The sequence below is a fragment of the Salvelinus alpinus genome, chromosome 22 (assembly GCF_045679555.1).
Source record: "Salvelinus alpinus chromosome 22, SLU_Salpinus.1, whole genome shotgun sequence".
NCBI lineage: Eukaryota > Metazoa > Chordata > Actinopteri > Salmoniformes > Salmonidae > Salvelinus > Salvelinus alpinus.
The window spans coordinates 22,194,740-22,207,880 of NC_092107.1; the positions used below are offsets into that span (position 1 = coordinate 22,194,740).

At 42.8% G+C, this 13,141-nt stretch overlaps 1 protein-coding gene across 5 annotated transcripts in view; it reads left to right on the forward strand.

The window, feature by feature from the left end:
- The window catches only part of LOC139549266 (fibroblast growth factor 12-like), a 104,539-nt gene that overhangs the window by 62,422 nt on the left and 28,976 nt on the right, over positions 1–13,141 (forward strand). For 4 of the 5 annotated variants that reach the window (XM_071359531.1, XM_071359530.1, XM_071359528.1 and 1 more), the window contains one exon: positions 7,254–7,364. In XM_071359531.1, coding sequence (XP_071215632.1) covers positions 7,254–7,364 — 111 coding nt within the window. Of the gene's footprint in view, positions 1–2,619; positions 3,779–7,253; positions 7,365–13,141 lie in introns of those variants that run through there. The other variant, XM_071359527.1, reaches the window with a different exon arrangement.

Here is a 13,141-nt window from a genome sequence, read left to right on the forward strand (position 1 = left end):
GCTGAAGGCAGTCATCAATGACCTTGGACCACAGAAGTATTTGCACTGGTGACAGACCATGCTGCGAACATGAAGGCTGCTTGGTCTAAAGTGGAGGAGTTCTACCCTCACATCACACCCATTGGCTGTGCTGGTCATGCATTGAATCTGCTGCTCAAGGACCTCATGGCACTGAAAACAATAGACACACTCTACAAGAGTGCCAAGGAAATGGTTAGGTGTGTGAAGGGTCGTCAAGTTATATCAGCAATCTACTTCACCAAGCAAAGTGAGAAGAATAAGAGCACCACATTGAAGCTGCCCAGCAACACCCATTGGGTTGGTGTTGTCATGTTTGACAGTCTCCTGGGGGGGAAGGAGTCTCTCCAAGAAATGGCCATATCACAGTCTGCCGATATGGTCTGCCAAGAGGATCCTCCTGGATGATGTATTTTGGGAGAGTGGTAAGCAGCCTGAAACAGGAGTAGCCATTGCACAGATTGAGGGAGACAATGCCATCCTGTCTGATGTTCAGACTCTGCTTGCAGATGTAAGAAGAAATACGTACTGCCCTGCCCACTTTACTGTTGCTCCAAGCAGAGGAAACTGCAGTTCTGAAATACATCAAAAAGCGTGAAGACTTCTGCCTGAAGTCCATACACGCCACAGCGTACATGTTGGACCCCAAGTATGCTGGCAAGAGCATCCTGTCTGGTGCAGAGATCAACAAGGCCTATGGTGTCATCACTACCGTGTCTCACCACCTTGGCCTGGATGAGGGCAAGGTTCTTGGCAGTCTGGCGAAGTACACTTCCAAGCAAGGGCTTTGGGATGGAGAAGCAATATGGCAGTCGTGCCAGCATATCTCATCAGCCACCTGGTGGAAGAGACTTTGTGGATCTGCGGCTCTTTCCCCGTTGCCTCCATCATCCTCCAAATCCCACCAACATCAGCCACCTCAGAACGCAACTGGTCCTTGTTTGGGAACACACACACACAACAGGCTGACAAATACAAGGGTTGAAAAATTGGTGGCCATCCAGGCAAATTTTATGCTTTTTGAGCCTGACAACGAGCTGTCCTCAACAAGGTTGGAAAGTGACAGTTAAGATGAGGCCTCAGTCTGATGTTCAAGAGGTGGACATTGAGGAGGTCCAGGGAGATGACATGGAAGCTTGAGAGGAAGACAAACAAAGCTTTAGGTTCTAGACTATAATTTTACAGATGTATGTTGAAAACGTTTTTGGGAGATACGATGGATCACTTGGGATCATTCAATTTTCCCGTTTGTTGTTCAGTGAAATCATCCCATGTGAAGAGTCAACTCATTTAATTCAAGTTCAATTCAAACTAAATTGCTTTATTTCTATTGGAAGGATTATCATTTGCAATTGTCTACTTATAAGGTAAAGGGTTTATGTTTCTGTCTCCATATGATATGGTAAATATATCCAATGCCAAAAAGATCTACATTTCAATGGTATTACTATTAAATTGCATATATTCCCGTTAATTCCCATGAAAAGTTTACACCTCTGAATATTCCCCAAAATGTGCAACCCTAGCTGACAGACAAATATTTTGCCTCTGAATTCCACTTGGATATATGCTATACACTCTCTTTATCAATTAGGTTTACAGTATAAGGTAGAAAGAAGCAGTGCCTCAGGACAGCCGGTATCCAGCTGGTTCGTGTGTGTGGTAGGTAGGCTACAGGTACAGATACAGGCTCCTAGCCTAGGTGCTAGACAGTGGTGTAAAAAGTAAGGATACCTTAATAGAGAAAGACTCAAGTAAAAGTGAGTCACCCAGTAAAATACTACTTGAGTAAAAGTATTTGGTTTTACATTTATTTAGTATCAAAAGTAAATGTAATCGCTAAAATATACTTAAGTATAAAATGTAGCCCTACAAGTAAAAGTATGAATAATTTCTTATTCCTTACATTAAGCCAACCAGACGGCACAATTCTTGTTTTATTTATTTATTTATGGATAGCCAGGGGCACACTAACACTCTGACATCATTTACAAATAAAGCATGTGTTTAGTGAGTCCGCCAGATCAGAGGCAGTAGGGATGACAAGGGCCGTTTTCTTAATAAGTGTGTGAATTGGACCATTTTCCTGTGCTGCTAAGCATTCAAAATGTAACGAGTACTTTTGGGAGTCAGGGAAATGTATGGAATAAGAAGTACATTCTTTTCTTTAGGGATGTAGTGAAGTAAAAGTTGTCAAAAAATTAATAGTAAAGTACATATACCAAAAAACGACATAAGTAGTACAAGTATTTTTTACTTAATTTACACCACTGGGGCTAGGTTTGCTTTACCTCATCCCCAGGCTATATTGCGCGCAGGAAGTATGAATGATGCACGAGATCGGTTTGCACGCCCAGGAAGTATGGATCGCTTTGCGTGATGGAGACCTGCCTTTCTCATCGACTTTGGTAACAATTATGTTACCGAACACATGTAAGCTGCTAGCGCACCTCCTGCCAAGCAGCCCACCATCGCTTTCGTTTACAATGCCGGACCCCTCTCGCTAACTCGCTTAACCGCCCCCCTGCTCTCTCTCCCTCCCTCCCTCCCTCACACACACTCGCAAAAATAGTTATTCTCCCTCTCGCTCTCTTTCTCTCAGCCTCCGAGAATTGCTTGTCCGAACCACAACCACGTAGGATTGCATAGTTAGAAAAAGAAAGGCTGCTTGCAAACCGGGCGACGAAGAGCAGGCTCCACCGGTTGCTCTGATAGTACTTTTCATTACAGGCTACCGTGAGATTTGTGTTTAGATCATTCCAACAGGGCACAGACGTCAATTCACATTGGTTCATATTAATTTTAAAGAATTTACGTGGAAATAACATTGATTCAACCAGTGTGTGCCCAATGGGTTTGAATTATGTCAGTTTAGGATGCTCAGTACCTGTGATTATGAAGGCGACAGATTTTCGACGGTCCTCCAATTTGTTGTGACTCTCCGTCTTCCAGAGAACATTGGGGGTTTCGAATTTGGATTATTATTTTTTGCCTGGGGCTCGCGTGTCGAGCGGTAGTTGAGCAAAAGACAATGCCGTCCGCGGGCTGCTGGGCTAGTGAGTGAGCAGTGTGTCCGCGCACATCCAGTACGCTGCTGCCACTGAACTCAGATAGTTGTGGAATGTCGAGCACTGGAAATTTAAGAGGAATGAAAACGATGGATAATGAAACTATTTACGGGACATTTTATCTGGATACCTGGGAATAATCTGGACTGGAGATAAAGAGCAATACCTTGGAGAAATCTGCACAATATACATTTATGAATTAATGTATTTAGAGATATAGTAGCCTACCTATTTGTAAAGACTGCCAGTGCAATATTTTATATGAATATCGACGTTAACATTATTTGTATCACAAATATGTTTGATTTCAGCATTCAGCAAGTTGTCATTTTATTCACCTTACCTACATATTTGTCATAATGGGGCACTTATGCAACCTCGTGCATTGGACCAGCCATAACCAGCACCCTCAGCAATATATTGACAACATCTCCCTCATAGAAGATTTGGATACGATTCAAGTGGTCTACGCTCAGGTTAATCTACCGGGGAGATGGCGGCGGCGCTCGCCAGCTCCCTGATACGACAGAAACGTCAAGCAAGAGAGGGAAACAGCGAAAAGGTCGCCACTTCCAAACGGCGCACCGGTCCCAGCAAAGATCCCCGCTCCTTGTGCGAGAGGCATATATTTACTGTCTTCAGCAAAGTTCGGTTTTGCAGCGGCAAGAAAAGACCAGTCCGCAGGAAACCAGGTCAGTGACCTCAGAGCAGCGCTGCGTTCAGTACATAAAAACGTAATAGAACGTTCAATTTAACGGAAACTGTACTGAACGACCATGGAAAAACGGGGAGGGGTTGGGTTGTGGTATAAAAATGCACTGCTTCCCTTTAAATACTTAACCCATTGCTTCAAGCCACACCCCGCACCCCCACTGAGCGGAGCAAACGTATTATCTCAAAGTCTGTTCAAGAACATACAGTACAAGGACGTTTTGGGAAATGGTGTCTTTCAGTACAAATCGTTCTGCATTTTAGCAAACGTTCAAGCAAACTGAAAGTAATTTTTTTGTTGTTGATAATCACAGGGTATGCTGTGATTAGTCACGATTAATCGCAAATTAAGAATTAGATCAAATTAAACTATAATCTAAGATTTTTTTTAATATAAAAAGCATTACAATAATATTGACTTGTTGATTATATACAAAGTATTAATTAGAAAAATGGAAACCTCGATGTCAACTTGTTTTGACATTGCATTGTTGTTTTTAGCTGTATAGATAATGCATTTTGGATGTTTTCATTGTATTTTGGACGCTTTCAGACAATGAGATTAATCGCGATAAAAAAAATAATTGTGCACTAAAATTACAAAAAGCTAACTCAAGTTAACTGATTAACTCAGACAGACCTAATTCAAAATAAATCTCTTTGTAGAAAAGTATCTGTTTACATTCATTCCAAAAGCAAACACATTCACACATTTTCAAATACATAAAAATGTAGTTTAGGCCTGTGTAGTAAATGTAACAAAAACCAATGGACAGCTAACAATAACAAATGCTAGCTAGGATGAAATGGAAGGATAGCGATCACCTTTCACTAAGCTAGCTAGCAGTTAGCAATTAACATGCAATGATTAGATACACATTTCATAGAAAGTAACCCTCTAAAATACATCTAATTACCGTGGTTCATATGTACACATTTAAATACACTCAATATGAGGTCTCATTTGTAAAAATAAATAAATAAATTGAACTATTTAAGAGCCGAAACATTTATAATGGAAATAAAATATATTTCAGAAACGCCATCTTGTTCTCATTGACTTGCATACAAACATAACTAGCTAGCTAGCTACATAGCTTGGCTACACTCATGTAAATGTGAAAATCTCACTTGGTCAAAACAATTAAATTATACATGAAAATTACCAGAACTCAACACTGTTTAGTTAAACATGTTATCTCTAGATTTTTTAAACATAACCATGGGTAGAAACAAAAAAACAGGATAAAAATAAGGAGACACGGGGAGCTAGCTTCTCTGTTCTTTTCACTGGGCTTCATCCAACAGTCACGGACCAATGTACGAAAAAAAGAGGCGGTGTCTGCAGCAATAACACTCCGAATACCTCTCCCTTGTGGTAGTGTTAAGTATACATGTATATCAATGCAACTCTGTGGAGGACTACAATAATAATGGAGTGGATGAGCTTACAAGTAAGAAATTATTATTTTGTACGATCAGCTAGGCAAAGTAACCTTTTTACAGAATATGCAATTTCACATTCCACATGTTGGCACCACCTTTTCACATGTGAGGAGTATAACACTATTTCACCCACACGTGTGAACTTACAATTGTGAAGTTTTCTTACATGTGAAACTGCAAATGTGAACTTGTTATTATTCTAAGCTCATCATGTGCGAAAAGACAAAAAAATCAAATAAATTGTTGTTGTGCGGGTTCCTCCAGTACATGAAGTGAAGGAAGGCACACTAACGACCTAGACCAGAGCTATCAGTCCATGTTAAGGTGAACTATTGTTGGTGAAGAATGCTTTATTGATCCACCAATGGGCCAATTCTCACAGTTCGGCTACAAGCAAGTTAGTCAGCGGTTTAAGAGTATCATATCTATCACCGATAGATGAGAGATCCTTTATCCGTATCCCTCCACCTTTTCAGTGTCTCTATCATCCACTGGGTCTGCCTCATCATCAGCGTTTAACTGGCACACCGACTTGCTCTAAATAGTGCTGTATTTTAGTCTTCTTCTGTCTCTTCCTGCATGATTTGGGCGTCAAGCGGCTGTAGTGCCAAGTTTATCTGTCCCACATTGTGTGCCCTGTTCATGATTTGGAGGTGGTTTCTTAGACCGTTTTGTTTTTCTGTTCGGTTTTGATCCACCAACTGAACCTTTTTTTTATCTATAAGACTGGGAGATGGTTTTCCACTGATTAGTGTCATGTTGGTATCTGCATGCTCTGAATGGCCCTAAAGTACTGTCGTGATTAACCTCTTCCTTTTATTCTCTTTACCTCCTTTTATTCTCTTTACCATTGAGTGATGGTCTGAGGAGATGGCGCAAGAGAATCTGTCTGCCTCTCTGTCATGATGGGAGGCATTGTTTGCTTCTGTGTCATCACATGTATCACATGGCATTTCATTCATTATGTAGCCTATCACATGGTACTGCAATAATGGGTACTAACTCAGGCTTACACTATAAGACCAAGAGTTTTTCCTGATCATGCAACCAGACCAGGAAGAGCTCTGGGCCTTAGTTGTAGTCTAGTTTTTGCTAGTCTGTCCCTAATCATTGAAAATGGTATTAAGAGTATGAGGGCATGGCATTCAAGTGTTTTGGTGTCTGAGTGACCTGGGCCTTGTTCATTGCAATGGAAAACCAAAAATGACTACAGTGATCCCTCGCCACTTCGCGGTTCACTTATCGCGGATTCGCTATTTCGCGGATTTTCATAATGCATTTTTTTTTTTTTTTTTGTGCATTGTGCTCTGCATTCTGATTCGCTAAAAACTCACTCCCGCTTCTTGTATCAAAACATGCTACGAATTGTGCTATCATTTTGTCGTCTCGTGCAGTTATGTGTACGTACATAAAACAGCTTGGCAAATTTACATTAAGTTGGCCAGGAAGGAAGGAAGGACTAACGCTTGGTCGCTTAGCAACCATGGTGCGAATGGCCACTGAACTTAAGCGAGTAGCTGAGGAATGGGACCCTTTGATGAGCCGTTCATTACAGTTCTCCAACGTAATCGATGGTGGCATGTCGGTGTACAAGGATCTTTTTGCAAAGAAGAAAAAAGAGCGACAACAGCTGCCTATCACTATGTTCTTCTCCCGAACAAACACACCTGCACCGCGGGCTTCAGAAGAAGAGAACACTGCAGAGCGCAGTCAGGATGCAGCGGCCCAGTCTGAAGAGCAGTGAAACGGCCTACACGTGAGTCACTGTATTTGTATACATGTAATAGTTGCTAATTGTAAAAAAAAAAAAAAGTTTTCTATTTCGCGGATTTCACTTATCGCGGGTCATTTTCGGAACGTAACCCCCGCGATAAACGAGGGATTACTGTATTCTTATTGGACACATTCAGGTAGTTCCTCCCTATTTCAGTCCATTTTATAATGTTTGGTGCTTAATGAACATGACCCAAGCAGCTAGCTAACCCTTATCCCCGTTGTGTTGTGTTGCAGAGCCGCAGCTGAAGGGCATTGTGACGCGACTGTTCAGCGAGCAGGGCTTCTACCTGCAGATGAAGCCGGACGGCACCATAAATGGGACCAAGGACGAGAACAGCGACTACAGTGAGTTTATATGACACACATTACAATTCCCAACATGCACATCTCCTATCATACAATCTTAAAGTACAATACACTTTGTCCTGGTGAGATCACGTGAGTACGAAGAAATGCCTAGCCGTTACGATAACAAATGCCATTTCATCATGATAGTGTACATGGATATTAACAAACCACAATCTAGAATTCCACAGAGATCACCTGTGCAAGCCTCACCACTCCACGCACACCCATCTGCATTACCTTCACACACCTGTCGAACAGGGTTACGTTTGTGTCACCTTCACAAACACAAACAACTCCGTGTGTGTGACCAGCTACATCTGTGCAGACACACTGAAAAGAGTGGAGTTGAGTAGAGAGGAGTGATGGATGGCCCGCACTCTGTCGCTGTATTTCTCAGCTAGGCGGGCCGCTTCACCCCAACTATAATTGTCATCGCTCTCCACTCTGTTTTCTCAAACAATCTATTAACTGTTGGGCCAGGAGCATTCCCCTCCATCCGTCTGGCAGGAAGGTGATCTGTCCCCTCCCTGACTTACATGTAGTATCAGCCTGGAGGTACACAAGTTACGTGCATGTACACCGTGACTTGTGTACGTTGTGCGCGCACACACACACACACACACACACACACACACACACACACACACACACACACACACACACACACACACACACACACACACACACACACACACACTAAAGTGACAGATAAAGTTGATGTCCAGAGCAAAGGGTTGGCCCTGTAAGTTACTTTTATCCAAAGCGATTTACAGTCATACAGTACGTGCATACATTTTTGTATGGTGTGTGGTCCAAGCTATCGAATCCACAATCCTGGCATTGCAAGCGCCGGGCTCTACCAACTGAGCCACAGAGGACCACACATCCAACCTGTCTCAATAGATATGAAGAGTATTAAGTAAGTAGTTAACCTGTGTGCTTGGTTGACTCACACACAACAACTTTTTACCCTATCTATGTCAGAGTGTGTGTGTTAGTGCTGCAGCACACACTGTATTGCAGGGGCGAGATTACCTACTGTACCTGGCAGTCGTGTAACGGTAGAGAAGAGTGGGCGGCGGCAGCCACAGTTCCCACAGTAACTCAACTCGCAACTCTGCTGAACAAAAAACTATTCGGCGAAGAAAAGTCAAACTTCCTCCCCTTTCTCCTCTGCTATACCAGGGGGGGAGAACAAGAAGAAGGCCTCTCATTGTATCAGAAGGAAAAGATCACAGCATATGAGTCTCCAGAGCTTTAGGGGAAGGAGAATAGAAGAAGAAACAGCTGGCAAGATGTTGGGCTTATTTCTTTCACATCTCCTACTCATTTTGAAGAGATAGATGGAATAGAGAAGTCAGAAGGATGTGATGTAAACTCAATGAGCTCTATGAGATGGAGAGAGGAAGAAAGGGGAGGAGGAAAGAGAAGAGAGGAAAGCTGATAAGAGGAGGGGAAGAGAGGAAAAGATGGGGGGGAACGAGAATAGAGGATGTAAAAAGGGCTGATAAGAGGAGGAGGATAGAAGAGAAGAGAGGAAAGGAGAGGTTGGAGCTGGTCCAAAAACTCTTGTTTCCCGGCTCAAAATGACAGGCAGCCGCCTGCCCAGTTGTGCTTTTTCAGAGTGAATGTATGGTGGGTGTACAGTACAATATGTGTTTTCGTGTAGAGAGAGAGGATTAATGCCTGGTGAGCTGTGTAGCCGGAGGGCTCCTTCTTCACACAGGAGCTCAGTTGCACCCACTCACGATGCTGGAGTATTTTTGCATCCCCTCCTTACCCCGTTGGATTTGTGTCCTCGCGGATTATATCACCTATCCCTCTCCGTTAAAAAACAACAACTTTTATCTGCCTAGCCCACATCAGCGCATCCGATAGGCTTAGCGTTGTTACGTGATCCATGAACGATCGTCCCAGCTCTGCTTTGTGAGGATTGGCATTGTGGAGCTCCATAAGGTTGGCGTTAACATGAGGTTTATGGGCTGCCGAAATTAAAGTGCTTTTTTTTCTGGGCTTTGGCTCAGAATCCAGGAAGCAGTGGTGAGAAATGCTGCCAGGTCTTAGGAGGGTTTTAAGGATATGATGTTAAAGGGACAATATGGGATTGGTACATACATTTTTGGACCTATAATAAATTATTTGATACATAGCCATTGATTCTTAAAAAATATAATTGATAAATGCTTCATGAGCGTAGTTCAACTGTCACCTTAAATATAAGCTTTCTTAAATCCATTTTTTGTAAACAATGTAATTGTAAACAAACACTGTATAGCCTAAAAACATTGTTAGGGCATGTACTCGATCCATAGCGCAGCGCTGTGGACAGCTGACAATTTATATTTTTAAAGGTAATTTCCAATTGAACTGACATGTACAGCATTTCCCGTGACTGCAGTCACCACGATAGCGAGAACATTGCCTTTTACATTTTTCCAAATCCCAGATTGCACCTTCAAGTTATGAGCATATTAGGATAAATGAGGTAGGAGCTGAGGGTGATGCAAGGAGAACAGTTAATGCAGGGATCACTGTCCTGTGTGGCTAAGTTGGTAGAGCATAGTACTTGCAATGTCAGGATACTGTGTTCGATTTCTGCTGGGGTCACCCATACAAAAATGTATGCATTTTTATTTATTTTATTTCACCTTTTTTTTAACCAGGTAGGCTAGTTGAGATCAAGTTCTCATTTACAACTGCGACCTGGCCAAGATAAAGCAAAGCAGTGCGACACAAACAACCACACAGATTTACACATGGAATAAACAAACATATAGTCAATAATACAATAGAAAAAGTCTATATATAGTGTGTGCAAATGAGGTAGGATAAGGGGGGTAAGGCAATAAATAGGCCATAGTGGTGAAATAATATAATAAAATAAAATAAAAGAAATAAAATAATTACAATATAGCAATTAAACACTGGAGTGGTAGATGTGCAGAAGATGAATGTGCAAGTAGAGATACTGGTGTGCAAAGGAGCAAAATAAATAACAGTATGGGGATGAGGTAGTTGGATGGGCTATGTACGGGTGCAGTGATCTGTGAGCTGCTCTGACAGCTGGTGCTTGAAGTTAGTGAGGGAGATATGTCTCCAGCTTCAGTGATTTTGGCAGTTCGTTCCAGTCATTGGCTGCAGAGAACTGGAAGGAAAGGCGGCCAAAGTATGAATTGGCTTTGGGGGTGACCAGTGAAATATACCTGCTGGAGCGCGTGCTACGAGTGGGTGCTGCTTTGGTGACCAGTGAGCTGAGATAAGGCGGGGCTTTACCTAGCAAAGACTTATAGATGACCTGGAGCCAGTGGAGCCAGTGGGTTTGGCGACGAATATTAAGCGAGGGCCAGCCAACGAGAGCATACACGTCGCAGTGGTGGGTAGTATATGGGGATTTGGTGACAAAATTGATGGCACTGTGATAGACTGCATCCAATTTGCTGAATAGAGTGTTGGAGGCGATTTTGTAAATGACATCGCCGAAGTCAAGGATCGGTAGGATAGTCAGTTTTACGAGGGTATGTTTGGCAGCATGAGTGAAGGATGATTTGTTGCGAAATAGGAAGCAGATTCTAGATTTAATTTTGGATTGGAGATGCTTAATGTGAGTCTGGAAGGAGAGTTTACAGTCTAACCAGACATCTAGGTATTTATAGTTGTCTACATATTTTAAGTCAGAACCGTCCAGAGTAGTGATGCTGGATGGGCGGGCAGGTGTGGGCAGCGATCGGTTGAAGAGCATGCATTTAGTTTTACTTGCATTTAAGAGCAGTTGGAGGCCACGGAAGGAGAGTTGTATGGCAATGAAGCTCGTCTGGAGGTTAGTTAACACAGTGTCCAAAGAAGTACCACAGTATACAGAATGGTGTCGTCTGCGTAGAGGGGGATCAGAGAATCACCAGCAGCAAGAGCGACATCATTGATGTATACAGAGAAGAGAGTCGGCCCGAGAATTTTAGTATGATACATGACAGGGGGGTCATGATATGAGCTGTTTTTTTCACTGAGAATTGAACCCTCTGGCACCCCCATAGAGACTTGCAGAGGTCCGGACAACAGGCCCTCCGATTTTACACACTGAACTCTGTCTGAGAAGTAGTTGGTGAACCAGGCGAGGCAGTCATTAGAGAAACCAAGGCTGTTGAGTCTGCCGATAAGAATGTGGTGATTGACAGTCGAAAGCCCTGGCCAGGTCGATGAATAGAGCTGCACAGTATTGTCTCTTATCGATGGCGGTTATCATATCGTTTAGGACCTTGAGCGTGGCTGAGGTGCACCCATGACCAGCTCAGAACCCAGATTGCATAGCGGACAAGGTACGGTGGGATTCAAAATGGTCGGTGATCTGTTTGTTAACTTGGCTTTCGAAGACCTTAGAAAAGCAGGGTAGGATAGATATAGGTCTGTAGCAGTTTGGGTCTAGAGTGTATCCCCTTTGAAGAGGGGGATGACCGCGGCAGCTTTCCAATCTTTGGAGATCTCAGATGATACAAAAGGGAGGTTGAACAGGCTAGTAATAGGGGTTGCAACAATTTCAGCGGATAATTTTAGAAAGAGAGGGTCCTGATTGTCTAGCTCGGCTGATTTGTAGGGGTGCAGATTTTACAGCTTTTTCAGAACATCAGCTGTCTGGTTTTGGGTGAAGGAGAAATAGGGGAGGCTTCGGCAAGTTGCTGTGGGGGTTGCAGGGCTGTTGACCGGGGTAGGGGTAGCCAGGTGGAAAGCATGGCCAGCCGTAGAAAAATGCTTATTGATATTCTCAATTATCGTGGATTTATCGGTGGTGACAGTGTTTCCTAGCCTCAGTGCAGTTGGCAGCTGGGAGGAGGTGCTCTTATTCTCCATAGACTTTAGTGTCCCAGAACTTTTTGGAGTTTGTGCTACAGGATGCACATTTCTGTTTGAAAAAGCTAGTCTTTCCTTTCCTAACTGCCTGTGTATATTAGTTCCTAACTTCCCTGAAAAGTTGCATATCGCGGGGGATATTCGATGCTAATGCAGTACACCACAGGATGTTTTTGTGCTGGTCAAGGGCAGTCAGGTCTGGAGTGTACCAAGGGCTATATCTGTTCCTGTTTCAATTTTTTTTTAATGGGGGCATGCTTATTTAACCTCTCTAGGGGGTGTGGGACGATAGCGTCCCACCTGGCCAACATCCGGTAAAATTGCAGAGCGCCAAATTCAAATTAAATTACTATAAATATTTAACTTTCATGAAATCACCAGTGTAATACATCAAAATAAAGCTTAACTTGTTGTTAATCCAGCCGCCGTGTCAGATTTCAAAAAGGCTTTACGGCGAAAGCAAACCATGCGATTATCTGAGGACAGCGCTCAGCACACAAAACATTACATACAGTTACCAGCCAAGTAGATTAGTCACGAAAGTCAAAAATAGCAATAACATTTATCACTTACCTTTGATGATTTTATTATGGTTGCACTCACAAGACTCCCAGTTACACGATAAATGTTCGTTATGTTCGATAAAGTCCCTCTTTATATCCAAAAACCTCAATTTTGTTGGCGCGTTTTGTTCAGTAATCCAATGGCTCAAATGCGGTCACAACAGGCAGACGAAAATTCCAAATAGTATCCGTAAAGTTCGTAGAAACATGTCAAACAATGTTTATAATGAATCCTCAGGGTGTTTTTAGCCTAAATAGTCGATAATATTTCAACCGGGCAATAGCGTCGTCAATATAAAAGAAAAACAAGAAAGGCGTGCTCTCGGTCGTGCGCGGGAAACAGCTCTGGGGACATCCCGGGTTCCACTC